Source organism: Petromyzon marinus, chromosome 1 (assembly GCF_048934315.1).
Source record: "Petromyzon marinus isolate PM22_M1 ecotype Great Lakes invasive population chromosome 1, UKy_Petmar_22M1.pri1.0, whole genome shotgun sequence".
NCBI lineage: Eukaryota > Metazoa > Chordata > Hyperoartia > Petromyzontiformes > Petromyzontidae > Petromyzon > Petromyzon marinus.
The window spans coordinates 13,791,552-13,818,959 of NC_133667.1; the positions used below are offsets into that span (position 1 = coordinate 13,791,552).

Genomic DNA, 27,408 nt, shown 5'->3' on the forward strand with positions numbered 1-27,408 from the left:
CTGATGGTTCAATGAGCCACTCTGTCTACAGGAAAGCTACCCATACGCATGCTTATCTGAAACCGGATTCCCACCACCATCCATCACAGAAGAATTCTCTCATCAAGACTCTGTATCATAGAGCCCAATGCATATCCGACCAGGAACACATAAGCAGTGAACTCAAGCACGTACACCAAGCTCTTAGGGCTAATGGTTACTCCGACTATACAATCCGCAAAGCTATCACTCAAACCATGAAGAAGAACCCTCTTGAGGAGCCTTTCAAAACCATCACTTTACCCTACATTGCGGGGATCACAAAAAAGATCTCCAAAATCTTGAATAAACACAAGATCCAGGTCCGTTTCAACACATTACATAAAATCCGTGATCTGGTTCCGTCTGTAAAAGATGTGATTCTGGACATACAATACCCTGGTGTCTACAAACTAAGTTGCCTCTGTGGTAGTAGTTACATTGGAGAAACCAAACGCCATGTCTCGGACCGCATTCGTGAACACAAAGCAGACCTTAAACACGGTAGGACCAACACCTCGGCCGTGGCAGATCATTGTTCTAATTCAGTAGGCTCACATGCCATTGACTTTTCCAAGACGGAGGTTCTTTGTAAACCATCTGGCTTCCATGAGAGATTCGTTCATGAGGCTATCCACATATACAAGCACAGAGACAATTTCAACCAAGAAGATGGATTCTATCTTAGCAATCATTGGAAAGATTTGATAAACCATTTCAGGTCTTAATTGATTGTTCACGCTTACAGTGGCTTTCAGACAGCATACATTATATATATAAAAAAATTCGTCTCCCCCCTCCTCTTTTCAGAATATAGATGGACTAGTCCTAAATAAACTGCCAAATCGTTGCACGTGGCGCTAACGTTTTTTTATAAATAAATAAATGCGCCGTTTAAAAATAAATTTATGCAAACACACCTGAAGATGACCGTTTGAGTTATGGTCGAAACGTCGTGAGAATTTTTTTATTGTTTTATATATATTATTATTATTTTGTTGTTTCCCTTCAACGTGACTTTACCGAAAAAACTAAGAATATGAATTACTGCAGTCACGAAAGCTTTAAATCAAAACTGCTTTTTACGTTTAGTTTTTTCTTCCCTGCACCTCAAATTGGCACAGTTGGCTTCGTACGGTGCAAACGACGTTCAACATAAATCCGAATTTTGGTGATGGAATTGTTTACTGCAGAGGTGGTGACTACAAGTCGTAATGGTGCTTTAGTGTAAGTGGGAATGCTTTTTCCTAGTGGCAAGTGTTGAAGGTGGTATTGGTGGTAAATTATAATGGTAATTTTGACAAATTTAGCAATAATAAAAAAAAATTAAACACGCTTTAATTAAATGTACCGTACGAGTAATGGCAGAAATCCACGACTCCAGGAAGTGGCCCCGAAGCTTGCCATATCGTAAGGGGATGTGGTGATTTACAGCCAACGTCAGTTGAGCGTGGACAATTAGACCCAAGCCGAAACATAAGATATAAAAAAAGATTGCTTAAAAATATTTTATTTTGAATGATATAATATAGTATTGTCATCAGTATGCCATACGTATACCAAGTTTGCAGTCGATACCACATTGGGAAGTGGGTTAAAATTGAGTTACAAGATTTGATACGACAGAGAGTTGAGTATACAACAGTGAGTTAAATAAAAGCGTGTAATAATAAAAAGGATGTTTCATTTGGAAATATGCTAAACATTAGGGGGAAACTTCCAGCATTCAAGACACATTTGAGTTATGTAATTTTTCTTGATGGTTGGCATATTTACAAATGAAGCATCATGCCTATTGTCACATTTTGTCGTGAATATTTCCCATCATATTGCTGGTGACCAAAAACAATAACTGATGTAACAAAGACTTATACATGTGTCAATTTTAATTGTTTGGTTGGTGGAGGGTTTCACAACACAACACATATTTGGAGATCATTACATGGTCAAACCCACGTGAATTTTCGAATCGTAATACTGCCTACAAAAATCTGTGTTAAGTGGAAAAAAGTAGTGATAGAGCAGGTGATGCTCGTGATCGTGATAATAATGGTGGTGGATTTTATAGTGATAGTGGTGACAATGGACATAGTGATGGTGAATATAGTAATGGTGATGTTATTGAACTTTATGATGGGAATGATGGTTATAGTAGTAATTATGAGAGTAATGGTGATAATAACATAGGTAGTGAAGATTATAGTACAATGTTGTTGATAATGTAGATAGTATTGTGAGAAGTTTACTGAACGTGATTTTCTGGCTGAAATTAAGCTATGATAACTGCTCTTTGATTAATCTTTGGAGTGTTGTGACATGATGTCCGACGTTGCGCTCCTCATTTTGGGAGCTTCTGCAGGATCGAAACGCAGGGCGCCATGCTGAAAAACACGTGGTACACCCTGAAAACATCAGAGTTCTGCAGAAAAAACAATAAATCCTAGGCCGTAGTATAGTCTTTGACGATACTCATCAGCAGGACGTGGCTCCATAACCCACATACAAACGACGTGTCCCATTCCACAAAGTCCCGTGCGTCGAGGCAAGACGTCACCCCGTCCACACGACCACCGCCACCCCGCCCACACGACCACCGCCACGGTGCCACCACCATGGCTGCTGCTGCTTTTTCCACTGCGGTCGTCAGGAATCGAGTGCAGGCGACAGGGTGAGTCCTCGATCGTGAAGTTTGTAACGGTAGCGGCTCCGAGTAGAGGCGTGGGGCAGGGCCTGGTCCGGAAAGCGCGTCCACACTGTCAGCTGGAAAGAGACCAAGTGGGAATTGCAAATGTTGTGGGTTTACTCTTCAACACACCAATGTGCTGGACTAGTAACGAATTGGCATGTTTTGTTTACATGACAAACCTTACTAATTGGCTGTGTCAGGTGGTGGTGGTGGTGGCTTTAACCACACATTTATATTTACCCAATTTAACCCCCAAAAAAAACCTCTATTAGGGAACCGCAATGCTTCGGCTTACGTAGTTTGATCGCCACGTGCAAAAATATAGTCCTACAATTTTCATATCAGGGCTCTACGACACATTCGGTCAATATTAAGTCGTGACATAGCCAACACCGTGGCGCGTAACATCGACAAGGCTCGATTATTGCAACTCACTACTCGAGAGGTCGTCTGGCAAAAACATTAAGCTGCAGCGTGTACAAAATTATTTGGCACGTGTCGTGATGGGTACTGCAAGATCCGACCATGTCCATCTGGTGTTCGCTGAGCTGCATTGGCTTCCGGTTGCTGAACGCATACATTATAAGGTCGCACTCATTACACACATAGTGCTTGCCAGAAATTAACCACAATATCTTGCTATTCTCGTAAAGGAGCATAAACCATCACGAAAACTCTGGTAACCCTTTCAGCGGCTTTTGGCTAACTATTGAACAAAGACGGTCACTGTATCGCATGCTTTCAGATGTGCTTCTGCAGTCATCTGGAATGCTCTTCCTTCCAATTGAGGAAGTCACTGGAGCTATGAACTTTTTAAATCTAAATTGAAAACTAATTTCTTCATAACTGCGTTTTGTGTGTTGTCCATCCCCCGCACCTTCGATTAGCATGGTTGACTATGTACGGTGCGGAAGAAGTTAAACATACATACTAACAGTGCGACCGTCCCACAGCAAAGAAAGGGTGTTTGTATATCCTTGCTGGTCCACCACCACCACAAACACCAGTACCAGCGATATAAGCACAACAAACTCCAAATATACAGCAGGCATCAGGGTTGGGATCGAACCTACGCCCTCCTGTATACCAGGCGAGGTAGTTCAAATCTCGCCACTGTAGTTTGTGTCGTAGAAGAGTAAGAGCTGCACCAGACGAGAGACGTCGCGCATGGCTCTGCTGGACGGCTCTGCTGGACGGCCCTGCTGGACAAGTCTGACGACCTCAACCACATTTCACAATCACCTGCACAATCACTAACACCACCACCACCACCACCACCACCTCCAAAACCCTCCCCCTACCACACCGTCACACGTGCGTTGTAGGGGAGCGAGAAACCGCACCAGGCCATCGACGTCGCGCGCGGCTCCGCTGGGCAGGGCCTGGGCGCACAGCTCCGTGTGGGCCTGGTGCGCGACGGAGCGGTGCAGTGTGACTCCATCGGCGTCGTCTACGTCCGAGTCCGCCGAGAGAAGCACCACCACATCGCCCTGTCACAACCAAACGCGCAGAATTACTTTGACCACACAGCAGCCACCCTGACGACGATTGCCCAAAACCGAAACCGTAAAACCGCGTGCAATCGCTGGCCGACTCCATCGACGTAAGCCAAAGCCTATATCCGGCGCCGCATTACCCTGACGGCCGTGGCCACAACAACCATGAAACCACAACAACCATACAACAATCGGAATCCATCCGAATATGTATTTATATTGGAGAAATCCGATGAGCTATAAAGCTCTTTTCACACAAGTCCAGTCGTGGCAGGTCAGAACGTTACAACAACAGTACAAAATAAACGATAGGAGTGCAAAGCATAGGAAAGGTGAACAAATCACTTTTAAATATATATCAAAAATAAAACTATTTTCATCTTACGAGGTAAAGCCCACTGGGGTATTAGCTTCTTTTCATAAGTGACCCGGGCTGCAAATGATAGCTCAACGAAGCAGCTCATCATGTGGACATTTATAGCAGCAAAATAAACAACACAGCAACCACAATAAAATAAACACCACCGCCTCGCTGCCTTCTGCGAGTTGCAACCAATAGATAGTGCGCGAATAGAAGAGAATGCACAACACTGCATTGTTGAGCAAAGTGAAGCGAGGAGGAGTGGAGGAGATTGCACACCGTTCACCATTCATACATTGCGGCGATGCTGAAGTAGTAAACTAAAGAGGCGCGCTCACGTGAAGTGTGTGATTGAGCAGCACGCGGCAGTAGTGGAGGAATGCGAGCGTGGCCGGCACGGAGAAGCCCAGGGTGGAGAGCGAGTTCACGCTGTCCACAATGAGGACCGGGCGTTGAACCGGGGACCCGGGCTCCGAAGACAACAGACAGTGCTTAACAGAGGTGTAGAGATCCCGCAGGCTTTCAGAATCTGGGCTGAGCACGCGCACACACATACAACACATACAACAGCCTCATTCACAGCAAAGTGGCCGTGATGTCACCATAGTGCTTGTGTCAAGCTACGTGAAGCTTTGAAATCTCACTGGCAAGTCATGGGGCAGACTCAGCCAGACAACCCAAACAGGGTCAGACATCTCAGGCAGACAACCCAAACGGGGTTGTCTGCCTGAGATGATTGACAGATGCAACACCTGTGCTCCCCACGATGCCACCTCTCTGCATTTGTGCCACCTGGCACTGCGATCCTTGCCATGAGCAGCACTCCTCCGCACTCCATTGTTGTTGGAGCTTAACTACCTCCAAACTCCCCACTAGCATCCTCCACAAGCCTGCACCCATTTAAAGAGAAGCTGCTTGGGCATACAGGTCCTGGGCTACATGATCCAGGCAACACAGCCCAGAGGAGCTCACTAATGAGGCTGTGTTCAGACCTTTCAAAGAACTGAGCTCCTCACACAATGCAGCTTGGTTAAACCCAGGATGGTACATAGGCAGGCCAGCCTGAAGGTTTCAACCAGTGGAGACGTTGCTTTAAAAGGATCCATGCTCTGCAAGCGTAGAGAACAGAGGGATTAACGAAGGACGAGAAGATCCGGAGCACCATACGGAAAAATTGGCCAAGTAGCTTCCATTACAACTTTACGCAGCCGATGAAAAGGTAATGCTGTCCGACCGATTCAATTAGTATCTTAAGGTTTTAGGCCTGGCTGCAGTGTGTCGTGGGGACTCGAGTTTAAGAAGCAAAGCCCGAGGGAGAGGCGGGATATCTGAACACCGAGGAACAAGGTGCGGTTACATCGCGCTCACCGCAGGACACTGCAGGGGAAGGCCGGCTCGGCACGCTCCCCTACTCGGTCGAGGGCGAGGTCCCGTAGCGCGGTGAGTCCCTCCAGCACCACGAGCTGCCCGTCGCGCCGCGCCAAGCCCAAGTTCACACCCTGCTCGTGACACACAGCCCCAGGGTCAGGGGTCACATCAAAGGGGGGCAACAATTTCTAAATGTTCGTGTTGAAACGAAGCGTCGAGGTGCAACGACGCATCGATTACTACTGCTACGTTGGTTATCGCGGTTGTGCTTTATAGCTTTCCGATGTTTTTCAACGGTTTTACTTAACTTGAATCCTGTTTGTCGTGGTCAAATCTTGTAATCAAAATTTAGTCCACTTCCTGTTGTCCAATGAATTCAAATTGTGCACACGTACTCAGATCCGGTGACAATGCATGCCTGTATCAAAAACGGCATCAATTAATCAATTAATTTGCTCTTTCAAAGCAATTAACACTATATCAATCCACATTGCATTTTATTGCTTGAGGGTGGCTCGGGTGAGCAAGTGCAACTCATGAAAGGTAGCCACGTGGCCCGAAAAAAACACCTCTCTCGTTCTGAGTCAGCTCACTAAGACTCCCAATGATAATGGACTCATTGTAGAGCATCGACCACACGATGCTGAGAACCTGTGTTTGTAGAGGCAGGGGGTATCAGCCACCCATGATTAAAATCGTTTTTCGAGTGCGGTGAATGTGGGGCCTTGAGTTGTAGTTAACAAGAGGACTCACCAGTTTTTGCGCGACTGTTGCGTAGTGGTGGAAAGATTGAGCCATCGCAATGAAACACACTTTCCAGCCATCTGTGAGAAGAGGACACATAAGCAATTAAGCTGCATGGCTCATAGATCTGAGCGCTGGGGTTCGAAGCCTGGGTTCAAATCCAGGCCGCTGTGCCTATGGTTAAACTGGGTTCTCAAGTGTTGCGAGTTGATGGCTCTCAGCCTGATCAAAAGTTACTGCACAAAAAACCCATCACGTTAAATTTGGTTCTGGCTGTTACATGGCCCAGCGGTCGCACATTCGCCGCTTGTTTTAGAAGTTTGTGATTTAAATCTGGGAGGATGCCCTGGTTATTAATTTGGGTGTTATAACCATAAAAAAACAGTCTGCTTCACAGTGGATGTCAAAAATCCCATGACGTCATTCGAAATGAATAGGCCATTTGCCAACATCATGGTCCAAATTCGAAACATTCCATCAAGATGACTCAATTGGGATTACAAACAGCATCGTTGGCTCCTCCTGTGAAACTACTGCAGACTATGTCTGTGAAACATAGTGCCATCCTTCGTGATAGTTTAGCGCTATATAATTATATGAACACTAAATGTACAAAATTATTATTGGTTGATCCTGCCCACCAGGTTCTCTGTTCGATATAACCTCGGGTCGAGGAGGCTAAGGGGTCGGCCATAGGCCTCGTGGCTGCACCAGATCGACGATTACTGTCGAGGAATTATCACAAGGAGCTCGCAAGGCGTGTTCTCCCAAGAGAGTCAATAATATTTTAGAAGATGAGTACTGCTGCCCTCCCACAATGTGGTACTCATTTTATAAATCCCAGACAGATGATGATAAGTTTCTGTTACATACTGCTCTTCAAGCTAAGCAACCCAGGGTGCTTTACAAAAATAATAAATAACGCAAAAAGCCATTGAACATTCAATGCGGTTCTAAAATGAACTATATAAGCATTTTGATTTAAAGCTTTCGTGACTGCAGTAATTCATATTCTTAGCTCTTTTGGTAAAGTCACGTTGAAGGGAAACAATAAAATAATAAAATATATATAAAACAATAAAAATTCTCACGACGTTTCGACCATAACACAAACGGTCGTCATCAAACCGACACACCTGATGACGACCGTTTGTGTTATGGTCGAAACGTCGTGAGAATTTTTATTGTTATATATATTTTATTGTTTCCCTTCAACTTGACTTTACCGAAAGAGCTAAGAATATATAAGAAGCAATTATTCACGACCATTCATATGAAGAGCATATTGCATCGGTTTATGTGAAGTGAGGCGTCAGCGAAGCAACACTTCCATCAGCCACCTTTTACGTAGGAGGAAAGGAAGTGATGGATGAGAAATCCTCCGTCTGTCTGGTCTTCTGTGAGCAGCACAAATGACCCCTCCTGCAAACGATGATCGTGATCAGCTTACAAGAATCCTTCGGCATCTTGAAACTCGTCAGTGAAATTGCAAGCATGCATGTCCCCCTTGCGTCTTTACATACAGTTTTCAAGGTCAGGAAATCAATTCGATTTCGGGATCAGTGTTTAAACTTGCCTATGATCCATGACATTAAATGTAATTGAACTCGACAGATCTTGGAAGATAAGCAGAGTTAAGCCTGCCTAGTGCTTTAGTGACCACCATGCCTAAACAGGTTGTCATAGGGCTGTGGGGTTATGTGGTGGCCATCAAAGGATAATGGAGCAAAATCCATTGCTGTACCTGATGCAGGCAGTGATAAGAAGGCAACTGGCACTATTGGACACGTATGTAGGATGAAGAAAAATAGGAATATTAAAAGTGTGTTGTTCGGGAAAAATGGAAGGAACCGGAAAGAGAGGAAGATCTGACAAAGAATGGCTTGGCGATGACAACGACAATAGAGATTGGTGCCAGAAAGATGTGGTCACTACTTGATGCATATTGGCACAAGACAGGAGGAAAGTGGAAACAAATTACGAAATGTGCAGTGGACACCTGTGGACTATCTGCCAATGGATCGTGATGCTGACTTTACCTTTTTGTAGCCAAAGCGATGATCCCCCCCCCCACCTCCTTTACCAATCAAAACTGACCAGCATAGTGAAGTATAGCCAAATAACCGGCACGAGCTGAATGGCATGTGAAGGCCCCTCATCCAAAATTGGATTGACAAGAAGGGCTGTACATGCATTTAAAATAATCCCCAAGCGAGCCGGTTTCAGAATCAGTTTTTTTTATTCTGTGCATCAGAAGTGGGACATCCAGCCTGCGGCTGGGATTGAACACAGTTTCTCAAAAGGTGTCGTGAGCTTGGGCTGTACTGCTGCCCTGCCGTGTCTGACCTGCGGCTGAGGCGAGGAGGCGCCGAGGTGACCGTCACGGGAAGAGTTGCGTTTAAGTACATCGTCGATATCCTTGAACCCGGTCATCGTGAGCGACCCCGCCTACACCACAACAAAACAGCCTCAATCCTGTTCACTGTCAGCACGTGCTGATCGTGAACACCAGTGGTTTTTCATTGGAAGGCCCACGGGCCAGTGGCGACCCCTGGTGGCCTTTACTGAGGCCACCTGACAATACACAAATGAGAAAATGCCCCATTTTGCTGTCAAATCCCAAATAGTTTAAAATGTGTGGAGGCCCCTACACAGACACGTCTTATCGGCAAAAATGGGCCCCCCTCTGAAAAGCAGTGAAGAACAAAGGCGAACACCACCAACATCGTCAGCACTTAGTGATGTTGCAGGCACTTGTGAAAGGAAAGTCAAAACTGGTGTTTTCAAACGAGTGAACTTGTCCCTGCCATAGAAATGTAGATATTTATTACCCATATTCAATTATGGGAATTACACATTAATGTCTGCCAGTCAATCGACACGAACGCCCCGTTCAATTGACAGGTTCCACTCATTTCGCTCGTTTGGCCTGAGGTTTTTTTTACATTTTAAACGACCGTCACCAGCGCACCAAATAATTCGCCTCGAATAAAAACACGGCAAATAATGTTACTATAAAATAGAGGTCTTCGTCAGTCCACGGCTAGACGTGTCACGTCGGAAATTGGGGGTTATTTAACCGGGCTTGCAAACCACGCCGGTTAGGGGCCGTCCATACATGACGTCACGCGATTTTGGACGATTTTTGTTTTGACCCCCCCCCCCCCTTCGTCACACGGCGTCACAAAAAGTCAGACCCCCCCCCTCAAACATGCTTCAAATCGCTTTAAACTATTGTCATTGTAGTGCGTATTTAATGTGGCGCTGCACTCTGATGTTGTAGGAGACAACATTTATTAAAAAGTCTATTTAATTAAGTAAAACGTGTTGTCTAGATTTATGTAAAGTTGCGCATTTTGATGTGACGTCACATTTCTCAACCACCCCCCCAGGTGTGTGACGTCATTTATGGACGGCCCCTTAGGCTTAACCCAGCTTCCCTTCGGAGTTGTGCCCAGATTTAGATGCATTTCGGCACGACGTGGCGAACGCTTGCTTTACCCATGAGTGTCTCGCAGGGAATCGTGCCTAATTTAAAAAAACAAATATTATTTAGCCAAGTTTCCACAGTAGGTGGCGATGATTGCCACCTACTGCGCAACCTCAAGGGAATTCATTTGCGAGTTCGGCACTGTCCTCTCTCCACGTTTTTAGCTTGCCAATGTCCTTCTCTTGCCGATGGCGTCACGGGAACTTCAACCCCCCCTCCTACTCGGTATGACGTAGATAATGCGACGCAGGAATAACCCGGGCGGCCCGCTGAATTCGAACCGCGAGGCTCTGCAACGAGCGGCTCTTTTTTGGCTCAACGCAGTGGAAATGTGTAGCAAGCCAAAGACTCTTCAAACGCACGCCGATTCTAAGGGTGGAGGGGAACAAACCCGGGGAGACTCCGGGGGGGCGGTAGGGAATTAAATCCACGGGTACCGGGTTCGCGTAGGGTCGGGATCGAACCGACTCCCTGTACCCCCAGCGAGGTTGTTAACATCTCGCCCACGTGGGGCGCTCCCCCCTTCTCACCGCCCGTTAACGTCACCGCGCTCCGCTTCGGAACGTTGCTGTCGCTACCGACGGCAGCCAAAGGCGTCGAGCAACAACGGCGTGGCCACTGACGACGAACCGCGCGTCCGACGTTCCACCCACCACCCCCCAACCCCACCCACGGCCGACGACGTAACAAGCATGGCCCTGCACGGAGGCCAAATCGCTGGACGGAAATCCCCCGAGTGGGTTTCGACGAAGGGACGCGGCGTCTGTGCGGGGGGAGGAGTAGGAGGAGGAGAACGCACCCGTGAGACGTTCAATAGTGGCGGACGCCCTTGCAACGGGGACGTCAACAAAGTCCGGACGATGGGTTTTTGTTTGTTTGTTTTCACCGCGCTTACAAATCCTCAACCGTACCGCGAAGTCTGCCCACTTGCCGCCGCCTTAAGACGTGCTTTCATCGAGGCACGGGTTGTTATTGTTGTTATTTAAATTAACGGCGAAAACGCAACCGAGAAGTGAATTTCGAGAGAGCTCCGCTCGCTCCCGTTAAGGCCATTCGCGGCCTAATGCAGGCTTTTGCCCGGGCACCGCGACGAATTGGCCGCGACGATTAAAGGGGCCGCGGTGAAAAATAAAAAGCCCCTCGGCAGCCTTTTGGTGAGCGTGGAATGGGCCAACAAGGGGCCGTCCATAAATGACGTCACGCACCCACCGGGGGGGGGGTGTGAGAAATGTGACGTCACATCAAAATGCGCAACTTTAAATATAGACAACACGTTCTACATATCTTGAAGGGAAACAATAATAAAAAATATAAAACAATAAAATCACGACGTTTCGACTGCAACACAAGCAATCATCATCAGGTGTGAAAAACCACAGCAAGAAAATTAAATATACTTTTTAATAAATGTTTTCTACAACATCAGAGTGCAGCGGCACATTAAATACGCACTACAATAATAGTTTAAAGCGATTTGAAGCATGTTTTATTTTCTTTGGGGGGGGGGGGGGCAGAGCTTTGTGACGTCATATTTGAGGGGGGGGGTCTGACTTTTTGTGACGCCGTGTGACGATGGGGGGGGGGATAAAAAAAATCGTCCAAAATTGCATGACGTCATTTATGGACGGCTCCCCAAGGCCATTTAGTAAGAAGGGGGTCTCTAGAGCTTCCCACTCTCTTGGGAGTGACAAAGAACAAGTGATTTCTGAGATCCCCAAAAAAAGTGTTTTTTACACAATACCGTTACATTATAATATGCACCATCAACATACGGTGTCATAATCACGCTCCGACTGCCAATCAAGATTATTTTTGTTGCATCATTTAGTAGAGAGGGTTCTCTAGAGCTTCCCACTCTCTTGGGGGTAATTCTGCCGGGAGTAGGATAGAACATTTGATTTCTGAGATGCTCCTCTATCCCAAAAAAAGATTTCTCCGTAATGAACACCGTTACATCATAATATACACCAACAGCATAGGCTGTCATAATCACGCTACGACTGCCATCAAGATTACTTAGCCCCATCATCCTCACATCAAGGCTGTAATTATAATATATATTGGGGGGGGGGGGGGGACACATGGGGGGGGGGACATCCCCCCCCTCCAATATTAAAATATGCTCAAAATGTCCCCCCCCCCAATATATTGCTATAAAAACATTACTATGCTACGTAAATAAAAACAATTTGCTAAACCTTGGCCACAATATCTGGACTTGTCTTCATCTAAATCAATGCATAGATTTCTGTTTATATGATTGTGGTTATGGTTGTACTTTATTAATCCCTAATCTCAAACATTACATACAATGAAACAAGAAATGGTAAAAAAAAAGTTAAAACAGAGCAATGTGATACAATACACTATTAGACATTATTGTAAAAAACGAATAAAAAGTCCATCCCATGTGTTCGTTAATGTTTATATATTTTAGGCAGGAAATTAGTTTCCTAATTTAGATTTTTTTTCTGGGTTGGGACCCCAGACAGCCTCGAAGATTTGGTCACCCCCAATGTTGACTCCATGGCTATGGCCTTGCATCACATTATCCATTCCATTTGACACTATTGCAGGCCTATGACAGAATCACCCGCAATGCGCCAGATCTGAACAGATCTCGGAAGCTAAGAAGAGGCTTTTCACCTGCATAGAGTTTCTATGTGCAAGCACCACGCAGAAACAAATAGCTGGAAAGTATGTGCTTTCCAAACGTGTGCCCAGTGTCAATAAAGTCACACAAATGTTGACCCATACCCACTTCAATCGGAGGAAAAGACGCACCCCCCCCCCCCCAATGTTGCCCTTGAATCCGTAGCATACGGTAAACGTACTCATTACAGAACATGCAACAATAAGACATAAGGCGTATGCGTATTAAGTGCTTTAAACAGATGTGCCAACCTCGTTGCAATTGGTCAGCAGGTTGGAATGATGAGACCGCAGATTGAAACTGGGCTTAGATTTGTCTGCTTAGACGTCTGCCCGCTGGAAGGGATTGGTAAAGAAGATCTTAATGGAACAAAATGTAACTATTTCTGCAAGTTAAGACTTTTTTAATACATATGGACAAGAGAAAACATGCGTATGCGTGGGTTGCACAACGCTTTGCGTTTGTCCTCTTAAAATTATTTAATTCGCAAAAAGTTTTGGTTAAATCTGCATGACATAACATCATACAACGCGTGAAGTCTTGTGCGATCATGTCACGCGAAATTAAGTAATATTTTTGGTATAAAATTATCATTTGAGTGCTGGTTATTTTATCACCATGGTTTCGGACAATCCTTTGATCAATTTGGCCACTTTTCTCGATGGTAAGTTCAATTCCCAACTTAGGTCATCTTTCCCATTCCTCCAATTACCACGGTTGGCTACGTACGGTGCCAAAGAAGTTCAACAAAGTAAATACATCTTCAACGGGAAGTCAACAATGAGTTTTTGTTCCATCGGCACTGGTCCACACATTATGAATGTGCAAGTGTGCATGCAGGCTGTTGAGTGATGGCCCATAGCACTGTTAACCATTTAGTCCCAGCAGCTCAAAGCCAAATAGGGGATCTTTCTTTTATGTGGGGGTGGGCATGTCTGAATGAATATATAAATATACTAGCGGGAAGTACCCGGCGTTGCCCAGGCAAAAAAAGAAACACATCGACCCACACACATAGAAACACATCGACTTACACAAACACACATATGGACCTACACACACATAAAGACTAAGACACACACATGGACTTACATACATGGACCCACGCACACACATCGATTTACACACACATCGACCTACACACACATATCGACGCACACACACATAGACTCACACACACATAGACTCACACACACATATGGACTAACACACACACACATCGACTGACACACAGACTCACACACAAACACACATCGACTCACACACGCACATAGAGCCACACACAGATCGACTGACACACACACACACATGGACTTACATACACGTGGACCGAAACTGACTCACATGGAGCAACGCACACACATTGACTAACACACACACATCGACTGACACACATATCAACTCACGCATACATCGACTTGCACACACACACAAATATAGACTTATGCATACACACACTAACATCGTCACAGACACGCACATGGACTCACACGCACAGAAGGACTTAGACACAATCATAATTATATTAATATTGACCACGTAAATTTTGAAATATTAGTTGTCAGCACGCAAACATTAATATTTTAATATTTCCAAGGTGATTATTAAAGTAATATGTTTCTATGTATGTGAGTTTAGCTAAAGAAGCAAGAAATATAAATATTAGTTGTCTGCACACAAACATTATTATTTTAATATTTGCAAGGTGATTATTTAAATAATAGGCTTCTATCTACGCGAGTTAAGCAAAAAAAACAAGAAAATATTATGGTAGCTGTAACAAAATTAAGGGATCCCACCAACCGCCTCGTTACGAAAAACAACATCTTTGATCGAACCAACCAAGCGGTTTTCCTTAAAACCTTCTGCTGCTAGACCACCCAGATTGTATGGCTTACCAAAAATCCAAAAAGGGACACCCCTTCGTCCTATCGTCTCCACCATTGACTCACCCACCTACAAACTGGCCCGATTTCTGAGACCTTACAACCCTTCACTGGTAAGACCACCTCAGCTGTACTCAACTCAGCTCACTTGGTATCGTTAATTAAGGACATCTCAACATCTACACGTGATTTGCTCGTTAGTTTCGATGTGGTCTCTTTGTTTACCAAAGTTCCTGTGCTTGACACCATTGCAATCATTGAAGATTTGGTCCAACAATGACTGAATGCTGATGTACCAGCCCTGGTGAGACACTGCCTCACCAAAACTTACTTCACCTGGAATGGAACATTCTACAAACAAGTTGAAGGTGCCCCAATGGGTTCTCCCTATCTCCAATTGTAGCCAATGTTTTCATGGAAAATTTTGAGATGCCATCCAGGCATCCACTCTACGTCTGTCCTTGTGAAAGAGGTACATGGATGACACGTTCGTCATCTGGCCACATGGCCAACCAGCTCTGAACCAATTCCTCAACCACATCAATTCTATACACCAGCCATCAAATTCACCATGGAGGTGGAAAAGGATGGCAAGCTACGATTCTTGGATGTTTTAATCGAAAAGAGACCAGATGGCTCAATGGGACACTGTCTACAAAAAAGCCACCCATACGGATGCCTACCTAAAACCTGACTCGCACCACCATCCATCCCAGAAGAATTCCCTCATCAAAACTCTACACCATAGAGCTCGATGTATTTCCGACCGTCATCACCTAACCAGTGAAGTGGAACACGTACACCAAGCTCTCAAGATGAATGGATATTCAGATTCCACAATCTGTAAAGCTCTCATCCCAACCGTTGGGAAAGAACCATCTGAGGACCCAATCAAAACCATCACCTTGCCATACATAGCAGGAGTCACTAAAAATAATTAAAAAATCATGAGCAAACATAAGATCCAGGTTCGATTTAACACCGTACATAAATTTTAATTTAAAGCTTTCGTGACTGCTAGGATTCATCTTCTTGGTTCTTTCGGTAAAGTCACGTAGAATAAAATAATAAAAATAAAACATAAATAAAATTCTCACGATGTTTCGGCCACAACACAAGTGGCCTTCTTCAGGTGAAGAAACAGGTCTGTCCAGAAGACAGAGCTTGAATGAACACTGTCAAGTAAGGACCTCGTCTTTTAAGCTGTGTGGGCAGAGTTAACATATGAATTAGCATGTTACCAGCCCCACCTCCGGAGCGGAGGAGGGGGGGCTGGGAACACGGAAAAAGAAGAAAAACAGCCAAGGTGCGCTGCTGTGTCCTGTGTTGCATTATGACTATGCTATAAACTGGACTATACAATACAATATTATACCTTCCAATCTAAACTACATGGTATAACATCATATCCATAGACAAATTCCACCTTTGAATTATACAATGCGTTACTTTACACAACCCTATACTTTAGACTATAAAATATTAGACTTGTAACATTACACTGTCTAATTCTATGAACCCAACTATATACCACACTGCTGTATATTCACTATGCAATTACGATGCTATATATTGCCTTATGAATTATGTTACACATTACAATGTTATACATTGTATTATTATACCACATGTTATAAACCATATCATTAACCGTGGTGTGAGAGGTATTAAGAGGCAATGCCAGCGAATGGACTGCGGTCTGAAGGTCACTGTAAAAGACAATCAATTAAGAACCGAAATGGTTTATAACAGCTTTCCAATGGTTACTAGGCCAGAATCCATCTTCTCGGTTGAAATTGTCTCTGTGTTTGTATATGTGGATGGCCTCATGAACGAATCTCTTATGGTAGCCGGATGGCTTGCAGAGAACCTCCGTCTTGGAAAAGTCAATGTCATGTGAGCCCACTGAATTATAACAGTGATCTGCCACGGCTGAGGAGTTCGTCCTACCGTGTTTCAAGTCTGCTTTATGTTCGTGGATGTGGTCCGAGATATGTTGTTAGGTTTGTCCAATGTAGCTGCTACCACAGAGGCACTTTAGTTTGTAAACGCCCGGGTACTGTATGTCTGGAACCACATCTTTTACAGATGGAACCAGATCACGGATTTTATGTACTGTGTTGAGTCGGACCTGGATCTTGTGTTTATTCAGGATTTTGGAGATCTTTTTTGTGACCCCCGCAATGTAGGGTAAGGTGATGGTTTTGAATGGCTCAAGAGGATCCTTCTTCATGACTGGAGTGATGGCTTTGGGGATTGTGTAGTCGGAGTAACCATTAGCCTTGAGAGCTTGGTGTACGTATTTGAGTTCACTGGCAATGTGTTCTTGGTCGGAAATGCATTGGGCTAGAGTCTTGATGAGGGAGTTCTTCTGGGATGGATGGTGGTGGGAATCGGTTTTAAGTAAGCATCCGTATGGGTAGCTTTCCTGTAGACAGAGTGGCTCACTGAACCATCAGGTCTCCTTTTAATTAAGACATCCAAAAAGGGTAACTTGCCTTCTTTTTCAACCTCCATGGTAAATCTGATGGCTGGGTGTATGGAATTGATGTGGTCGAGGAATTGGTGTAGAGCAGGCCGGCCATGTGGCCAGATGACAAACGTGTCATCCACGTACCTCTTTCATAAGGTCGGGCATAGAGTGGCAGTCTGGATGGCATCAGTTTCAAACTTTGAACACGTTGGCTACAACCAGAGATAGGGGGGAGCCCATTGGGGTGCCCTCAGTCTGTTTCTACAAACAGACTGAGGGTGGGGGAGAAGAGGACATCACAGTGAAGAATTTACCTCAGCATTGTGTATTTTTATTGCATTTTTAATGCGAAAGAAAATGTCCCCCTCACCCCCACCTGTGACTTGGTAGGGGCCATCCCCCCTACCGAAGGCGTGCGAGTTGGTCTGGTCGAGCACGCGCTATGTAATAAATAATTAAACAAAAACAGAACTAAATCACTAATGAAACTACGTTAAAGTTGACGGGTGGGAAAACGGAATACCGCTTGCTCACCACGGGGCTTACGGCGTGGTACCTGGCTATTTTATAAAAATATAAACCCCACGGTTTGCGAGCCTAATTCTTCGCAAGTTTCGGCCGCACACACAGACACACAGACAAACAATGATATTCATAGGTTAGATGGTTTAATAGTTCTCTAATTATGTTACGTTTCTCGAGAGCTTGGTTTTATTCCTGGCTGTGGTGCGCAACATATGTATCAAGTGGTATTTCAATTTGCCCTGGGCTCCCTTAGGTCGACTTTAAGCCTTATTAACCCTCAGCACTCTCATTCACGCATCTTCAAGTGCGAGTCTTCCCAACACAGCCCATGCTGTTCACACCGAAGCGCTGCAAGGTGCCCTGGCCTCAAGTCTCAGCAGCCACTCCACTCTCCGACCCCGATCCCGACGACCCCACCGTGCCGTGTGTCAGCATGTGCGCCTTCAGCTTGGCGCCCTGCGAGAAGCCCTCCCCGCACGTCGTGCAGCAGTACGGCCTCTCGCCCGTGTGCACGCGCCGATGCACGTTGAGGTTAGAGACGCGCGTGAAGCGCTTGTCGCACACGTCGCACCGGTGTGGCTTCTCGCCCATGTGCGTGTTCATGTGGTTCTTCAGCGTGCCGCTCTGCGAGAACGACTTGTCGCACACCGGGCAGCGGTACGGCTTCTCGCCCGTGTGCACGCGCCTGTGGCTGCACAAGTTCGAGTTGCTCGAGAAGCGCTTGCCGCACGCGTCGCACGAGAACGGCTTGTCTTTGGCATGCCCGAGCAGGTCTGTCTGCGGTGGTAGCACCGCGGGAGGCCGCTCGAGCCGTGCGTCACCGAGTCGATGCCGCCAGCGTGGGCAGCGGTGGTGGCGGAGGATGCTGGCACGCGCGTAGTTGCGGCCGCACAACCTGCAGATGAATGGCATCCGTCCAGGGGCAGGTGGCCCTGCAGCGGATGGCCCGTGCCCGGCGTTCGAAGGAACGTCTGGCACCGAGTTATGGATGCCAGCGACCTCGGCAAGAGGATGGAGTGTGTGATTGATGCCTGGCGATATAGCAGAAATGTCAGCATCACCCTGCACAGAGGCCAAATGTTGGACGGAAATCCCTTCGTGAGCTCCGACCAAGGGTTCATCTGTGGGAGGATAACGTACATTTGAGATGTTAAAGGCGGATGCTCTTCAACGGAAACGTTAAAAGCAGTGGTTCCTGCACTACAAACTATTGCTACTCTTGTGCGTGACCGGCAAAGGGTCGTAGTGCCCTCCATCATGGCTTTGTCACTTGCACCAGCTGTCCACGCTTTTGGAGCAGACAGGCCTGGGTCCATCCAGATGTGGCACAGCCAGGTCTGACGAGGCCAGCCTGCTGGACGCTTCCAATCGTCGCTTGATCTCACTCCATGCCTCAACTTCACACAGCGCACTTCCCTGGACCTTACAATACCATTCCCTCGTGAACCAGCATTTGAGTCTCTAATAGTAACACGTTGTTTTAACGCTGCAGGATAAATCACGCCGAGTCTCGTGCTTACATTTTATTAGGATGATTCCATTAGGATGGATTTTAAATGAGTAATCTGCAGTGTCTGTAGGAAACCCTCTCTGCACAAATTTGTCAGATGCCTACTTGCTCGACTGCTTCCTAAAACAAGCAACTCACTGTAATGTAGTTCAGTGTCTCACAGAAGTTCTATATTTCCTGTGATCCACCAACTGCACACACAAGTCACGAAGCTACAGATGAGCACTGCCACCATACAAATCATGTTTTGTCCTGCTCCGCAAAAAACCTACCTCCGATCTTTTCTCTCTTTAAGTCAGGCACCGAGTGACTGTGAATAAAGTCGCCCGCTTCTGGATATTGAGTCTCCGTCTCATTGTCTGGGGAGATAAACACAATTGCCGGTTGGATGTGAAATGTTCTATCTTCAAATAAAAAAAAACAGCACAATATTCCTGAGAATTATTACTTTCCTACTTCTTAATGGAAAGTCAGTAAATGGTACTTTAAAGTATCACATTGAGCACTGGAGTGTATTAGTCCAGAAATATGACACTTGACTCACAATCAACAGGCTGACTCTCACCATACTATCCCTCCAGGCTCACCAACATGAGTACTGTTTTGTAGAAAATTAAGTGCGGTTGTCCTTTAGAAAGACTGGCCTTATCATGAGTATATAGAATGTTCAAGGTTGGTTCAGGACTGCCAGCACAGATGAGTGCCACTCCAGTGAATGTTTAAGCAGAGACATGCCTGTGTGTTTGAACCTTGAAACACAAGAGCTCACCTCCATAAGGCTCATTTTTAACTTCTTTCATTGTTAAGTTGGGACTGGAATCCTCCATATCTTGGATTGTGGTCTCCCCTGCCTCTTCTGTTAAAAAATAAATAAATCACCACATCAATACCTTGTTTCAATATAGGCTTTTCAAATCAGAATACAGTAAAACCTTGGATTGCGAGCATAATTCGTTCCGGAAACGTGTTTGTAATCCAAAGCACTCGTATATCAAAGCACTCGTACATCAGTTGTGATCATGTGACGCTCGGCAGACAAAGCGTATACGTATTGCAAGACCCTCGCTCGTTTATCAAATTAATATTTATTTAAAATGTTTGCTCGTCTTGCAAAACACTCGCAGACCAAGTTACTCGCAATCCAAGGTTTTACTGTACTTAATGCACCGATTAATCTTACCATATTCCACGTGGTGATCCACGTCATTCATCATGTTGTTAGGGCTAGTATCATCTGTGGCTGAATGGGAAGTCACTGTAACATTCCCACTGTCCACAACACCCAGTTTCTTCGCACAAACCAACAACTCCCGGCTCAAGCCGCTAAACAGCGCGAGCAGCACGTCCACCAGGCCTCCCAGCGTCACGTCGCCGGCAGAGGAGGTGGCAATGGTAGCGGTAGCAGCAGCAGCAGCAGCAGCGTCCCAATGTGACGTCCCAGCATCATGGGGCTCGGTGCCCTGCAGGGCCTTCACCACCTGCCGCAGCACGGCGTAGAAGCCAAAGGGCAGGCGGTCGCGCGCCGTGGCCAGCAGCTCGGCCCGCACGAGGCCGTCCCCGACGCAGGCGCGCAGGACCCCGTAGTCCCGGATGCCCAGCTCGGAGTCCATGGCCCGGGCCACCTCCGCGTTCACACCCTGCGTCTCCAGCCATGCCGGGAAGTCCCCGCTCGGCTCCAGCACCGGGGCAGCCACCATGCATGCCATCCTGATAGGGATGTGCAGTGGGTCGTTCCTTTTGTCCCTGTGAATCACACTGAAGTTTGACATGCTCCTGCTTCTGTTGCCTTGAAATCACGTTTCTACAAAAAGAAACTCAGATTTTACCGTGCTTACTGCACACAATATATTGGGCCAGTGTTGGAAATGTTACATTCAGTATCAATTTGTTCATCCCTGTCTGGCCATGATGCGAAATGTATCTCCAAAAAACTGTTCAGGCGTTTTAAGGTTCGTTTCGAAATTATATTCCATGTGCTAATAGTATCATGTCACAAGATTACATTTCCGAATGGAAAAGCCCCAGAAAATTACACGATTCACGCGGTACTTTCTGTAGGTACCTCTAACCACACTAATGGTGTCCCCTTTTAAATGCCCTGCAAAGAGATGGAATAAGCCACATTTTATAAAAAGCAAACTCGAGTATGATGAGTTTTTTAAAGGGGTAATTCAGTGGTTCTTAACCTGGGGTGCACGCACCCCCTGGGGGTGCAAGATTCCCTTTTTGGGGGTGCGAGACATGGCCATATTTCTTAGAAGGTAAATAATCGAAAACACAAACTAAGCACAGGCACGCAAGTACACCTACATTGTTTAATCGAACCTATGTATTTATTAACATTTTATATTTTTTACAATTGAGAATCAGGCTGCAGTAAAGGCTAAGGACCACTTAAGGGCAATTGGTGAATGGGCTGAGGCCAACTAACTACATTTCAGAACATGGTTTAATCGGAATTGAATCCAGAATCTCAGCAGTGCCAAGACAATGTCTCCGACCCATGAACCACCCAGCCATCTCTAATTGAGTGATCGCGTAGCTTAGACAATATAATGGTGTCTTGTAAATGAAACTACCTGCTAACCAAGAAAAGCTCAGTCAACAATGGTGAGTTTTGTCGAAAGCAGATGGATCAAGTGGATGAAACTATTTAAGGTTCATTGTGTGGTAATCTGTGGGAAATGATCAACATTGGATTACTTTGGTTCTTTCGGTAAAGTCACGTAGAAAGAAAAATCAATTAAATAGCATACGACGTTTCGATTGCAACACAAGCAATCACCATCAGGTACAAATGAAAGAGAAAACAAACCTAGTAACTAAGAAATATAATGCAATACAACGCAGAGAGTCGGCAAACATAACAGTCAACACCCTACCTGGTTGATTACGTTCTTCTAAAGATTGCTAAATTTGAGAGAGACAAAACACAGACACAGAGACACACAGGCAGACACATAAGCAGACAGAGATAACACAGAGACACAGAGAGACACACACACACATAGGCATTGTCAAGTAGCTCGATGCAATAGCTTCGTGTAGGTATCCTGGGTGGTCTAGTTGGGAGTGACCATTGCCCCTCCATAAATATATCTAATTACAGGCCAGATTTTCCTCTAACCACAGGCCGTTACATCTCTGTGCCTACTCTTTAAGAGGTGCTTTTCAATTCCCCTTACTTTATTTGTTGACAAAATATTAATGGAAGACGCTTTTTCAGGGTTTGTGTAGGATTATGGATTACGCAATTGGGCTTTAGAGCTAGGTGTTAAGGTTTACCGATAAAGAGTTTAGGCATATGGGGTTTATGATTCAGGCTTGGAGTTAGGTGATATGGATTACGGTGTATAGGCTAGTGGTTATGGTTTATAGGTTAGGGTGGCAAGATGTTAACTACCTCGCCTTGTATATAGGACGGCCGTGGGTTCGATCACAACCCTAACGCCTGCTGCATATTCAGAGTTTGCGGTATTTTTCTCCCCATGGTTGTGTGTATTTTTTTCCGGGCCCTCCAATTTTTCCCTCCACATTTAGAATCAACACCACGCGTTGTAGAGTATTTGGCTGCTATAAATTTCCACATGATTAGGGCACTTCGTTGAGCTATCATTTGTGGCCAGGTCCCTTGTGAAAAAAAGCTATATAGCTCAGTGGGCTTTACCTGGTAAAATAGTTTAGTAGTTTAGGGGTAGTTGAACAGTGGCATCTAAGACCGATAGTCTTATGGTTCAGGTGCTAAAAAAATGTCAACGTCGCGGTCTGCTTGACGCGACGAGAGGGCTTCAGGAGAAACAACATTCGTGTCATCATTAGACCTCCTTTGCCAGTACAAAAATGTAATAATAGAGTTTTTTCCCCTTTTTACGCCTTTTGGCATCATCTGGTCGAGCACCAATTGGGTCGAGGCTCAAAAGAAAGCCGTCCCTTGGTGTGGACCAATCAGTTTCAAGGACAATGCCAATATATTATCATAGTGTTTTTTTGTTTGCATTTTGACTGCAGGTATTGTAGTTAATGCAGACATGAATCCTTGTAAAAAAGGTTTTAGTTTTTTTTGCCAGAAAAAAGGGGAAAACCCCTATTATTACATTCGTTTCGTTTTGCTGTTCCTCTTCCTCCGGTGAAGGTTCGCAGACTACTGTGGGTTTACCATCCATAGTCTAGGATATATGTCCACAAACACGCTACCACCGTGGCATGTGTTTAATGTATTTCTATGTAACTCTGCATGTATGTAGGCATCTCTACGTATGCACGTGTATCTCCGTATCTCTACGAGTCTCAACCTATCTCTCTGTGGGCTTTACTATGCGGTCCACAGAATGAGTTGCACGGTCAAGCAATCGCACTCCCGCGCCTTGAATGTTCAATCAACCTGTTTCGCGTTGTCGTGTCGCCTTGAACACAACAAAAAGATCCCCCGTGTAGCCTGTAACAGACTGTAGGGGCAAGTGCTGTTAGCGAGCACCTATGAAGGCCGGAACGGCACACGAGGGGGTGGGTGGCCAGCACCACGCCCGGCCGCCTTTGTATCCCTAGTGGCGATGTTTACACATCGCACCAGGTACTCATTTGAGGCTGAGTCGACCTAGGGGAGGCCCAGGACCGGTTCAGATAATCGTCACTGGTGTTGGCCGTGAGCGGGAATCGAACCCGTGTCGTCGGGTTCGTAGCGCAGCGTAGCACTAACCACTACACTACCGCTCCCCACACAGACACACACACAGACACACAAACAGACACACAGACAGACACACAGACACACAAACAGACACACAGAGACAGAGACACACAGACAGACACACACAGACAGACACACACAGACAGACACACACAGACACACACAGACAGACAGACACACACATACAGACACACATACAGAAACACAGACACACACAGACACATACAGACACACACACACACATACAGACACACACAGACACACAGAGAGACACACAGACAGACACACACAGACAGACAGACACACAGACACATACACACACAGACACACACATACAGACACACACACACAGACACACAGACAGAACACACACACAGACAGAACACACACACAGACAGAACACACACAGACACACACACAGACAGAACACACAGACAGACAGACACACACACACACAAACACACACAGACAGACACAGACAGAGACACAGACAGACACACACATACAGACACACAGACACACACAGACACATACAGACACACACACACAGACACATACAGACACACACACAGACAGACACACAGCCACACACATACAGACACACACAGACACACACATACAGACACACACAGACACACACATACAGACACACGCAGACATACAGACAGACACACACACAGACACACAGACAGACACACAGACACACACATACAGACACACACAGACAGACACACATACAGACACACACAGACAGACACACACATACAGACACACACAACAACAAACGCCATTCGCCACTAAGTGGAGGTGACGTCACCACGACGCTTGTGCCAGGCTATGTGCACCCTGAGGCCACGTGAAGTGTCGAACGCCCGCTGGCAGGTCACGGGGCAGACCCAGGTGCAACACACACACAAAGACAGACACACTAACACACAACAACAGCCCGGCCATCGGGGCGAGAAGTGAACGTCGTTCATTTCGAATCGGAACCGAACGGCGGCGCCGATGAACGCGGCCCTTCCCGTCGCTTCGCCCAACCCGGCCGCCCACCGCGGCCTCTTACCGCCGTAGTCGTCGTACGCCTCTCCCTTGGAGCTTTCGTTCACTTAATTCTCGTAAAGATTCAATTCCGAAGCGAGTAAAGGAAGATGAAGCCGACGAAGCCGACGAAGACCACAAAGGACCGCGCGAGCCGCATCAACAAACTCCGGCTCCGCGTTCCCCGCAGGGGCAGCGGTAATTTTATTTATTTATTAAGTCTGCGAGTTTAGGGGCCGCGGCGATTTAAGCACAATCCGCGATATATCGTGGCCGCCGTACGATATAGAGTCAGTCCACGATAATCGTATCGTGCGCTGTGCAAAATCTCGGAGCGGTCGCTCAATTGCATTTCTAATTAGCGCATCGTATTTCCCGACGAGAACTGTTTGCGCTATTGTAACAACAAACACGCGAAATTAAACGTTCTCTTTGGTTCTATTGGGTAAAGTCACGTAGGTGAAAATAAAATAACAAAATTCTCACGACGTTTCGGCCACAACACAAGCGGCCTTCATCAGGTGAAGGGACGAGACTGTCTGGAGGACAGCGCTGGAGTGGGAGAAGCCACGCTTAGATCACGACCTTTAAGCTGTGTGAGAACAAAAACACAAAGCGCCTTGACAAAGGAATTAGCATAGAATTTAGCATTGAAATAGCTGAGTGATTAGCTTGTAACTGGTCACAGAAATAGCTATGTTAAAGTCAGAGCATATACATTCACCGATGCACCTAGTACTCATCAAACAGGAGAATTTAGCGAAACACAACCACGCTCAGACAGCGGACCTTTAAACTGTGTGCGAGCAAACAAGGTGTTCTGACAAAGAAATTAGCATAAAAATTAGCATTTGATTGGCGGATTTTAGAAAAGAGGTGGTGTACGTGCCGGTGGACTTGCCGTTTGGCGCGGGGGGGGGAGTTTACCTATTGATGGTGTGAAAAGGGAATTTATAAGAGCTGCGAAAGTTTGGGGTACCACTACTTGAAAAATATACTGTACCATTGAAATTAGTTTAATGTTTAGTTCGATTTAGAACATCTTTCCAATGGTTGCTTAATTTGAAACCATCCTCTCGGTTGAAATTGTGTCTGTGTTTGTAGATCTGAATTGCTTCATGAACAAATCTCTCTCACCCATCGCAGCATTGATTCCGATACTGTGAATACTTAGCAGGACTCTCCTGAAAAAGAGTCTTGAGACTCAGTGAGGCCCTCCTAGGTAAACAAGCATAATAATAGTTTATGTGCTGGGAAGATTACATTGCAGGAACATGAGAGGTGGTGGCTGGGAAGGCCTTCATCCAGCAGCGGACTGACCTTGGCGAATTATTATGAAGACGCCTCGCTATGGCTTCTCATCTTCCAATAGCGACTGCAGAAATGTTGCAGCTGATACCCGACCGCCATGGTCTGCTTTAATCCATGATCCCAGACAAGCTGAGGTGGCATGGCTTGAATGGTTACAATGTCTTTATTTGAATAATAACAGTGGGTTGTGTGATAACCATTTAAAATTAGTGGGTTATCAAGTAATTCATTATTAGCAACTAGCCTTTAGCCCGTCCAAGCACGGGTGTATTGCAGTAAATCTGAAACATGCAAGCGAAAATCAGACCGCGACGTGATATATTCATTGCATCAATGCGTGTGCAGTTTGTAAGGGCGCGTTGACACAGACCTATTTCATTTTAAGGTTATAATCCCTTGTTCATCATGACGTCCTTTTTACTTTGATGTCTCAACAGCGTTACGGAGATCACGTGACGTGAGGGTTCTGCCTGTGACGTGAGGGTTGGCAGTTGACGCTGAGGGGGGAGGAGGCGCCTCGCCCCCCCCCCCCACGTGGAGTGACGTCACCTGCTCATGATTATTAATGAGTGGTGGGGGGGGTCCATTTGGAGGACGTAACATGTTCATTATTATTAATGAGGGGGGGAGCTTTTGGAGGACGTCACCTGCTCATGAATATTAATTAGGGGGGGCTGGTCGATGTGGTGTGACGTCACGAGCGTGAAGGACAGACATTCCTGGGTGATTATAGTAGGTATCAAAATAAATCGGTCGTGCTAAAAGTTTTACAGCCTTCAGTGGAACCGATATCTGTGCTCTGGTCCATGGACTACCTTGATCCTACCGTCTGGCTTAAGGTCTTCCACTCGGTAAGATAGCGCACACCGATTTAAGTCTACAGTTCGCTTTAATGGCATGCACTTTTTGTTGTTACACTATATACAACACAAGTTTACAAGTGTTAAGTTAACAGGTACGACAAGAACACACAGCACCGTGCTGTGCAAACTATAGGAGAACTTGCGGGTCAAGTGCAGAATAAGCATCTCTGTGGACCTGATGGGATGATTATACAAATGTGTGGGATTTGTGCAGGTGGTGATAGAGAGGGAAAGTGAGATCATGTTTGTGCCAACATCTGATTTTCTCGCCATCAATTTTGCAGATGCGTTACCAC

General features: G+C 45.9%; 2 protein-coding genes across 3 annotated transcripts; both read right to left on the reverse strand.

The window, feature by feature from the left end:
• Nucleotides 1–1,508: 1,508 nt before the first annotated feature.
• ELP6 (elongator acetyltransferase complex subunit 6) lies at nt 1,509–11,352 on the reverse strand. Its single transcript, XM_032955656.2, has 8 exons — nt 10,963–11,352; nt 9,020–9,121; nt 8,014–8,095; nt 6,683–6,753; nt 5,930–6,060; nt 4,900–5,095; nt 4,048–4,194; nt 1,509–2,778 (listed from the first exon to the last, which is right to left on the reverse strand). Exons 2-8 carry the CDS (start codon nt 9,104–9,106, stop codon nt 2,662–2,664), a joined length of 831 nt encoding a protein of 276 aa, XP_032811547.1. The 5' UTR covers nt 9,107–9,121; nt 10,963–11,352; the 3' UTR covers nt 1,509–2,661.
• Nucleotides 11,353–17,821: 6,469 nt separating this feature from the next.
• LOC116942597 (uncharacterized) lies at nt 17,822–27,368 on the reverse strand. 2 transcript variants are annotated; one of them, XM_032954708.2, is made up of 5 exons: nt 24,964–27,368; nt 20,391–20,953; nt 19,980–20,066; nt 19,483–19,569; nt 17,822–18,821 (listed from the first exon to the last, which is right to left on the reverse strand). In XM_032954708.2, exons 2-5 carry the CDS (start codon nt 20,914–20,916, stop codon nt 18,067–18,069), a joined length of 1,455 nt encoding a protein of 484 aa, XP_032810599.1. In that variant the 5' UTR covers nt 20,917–20,953; nt 24,964–27,368; the 3' UTR covers nt 17,822–18,066. The 2 variants fall into 2 exon arrangements, with proteins under 2 accessions (XP_032810599.1, XP_032810609.1); XM_032954718.2 differs by having other exon boundaries at nt 20,391–20,965.
• Nucleotides 27,369–27,408: the final 40 nt, after the last annotated feature.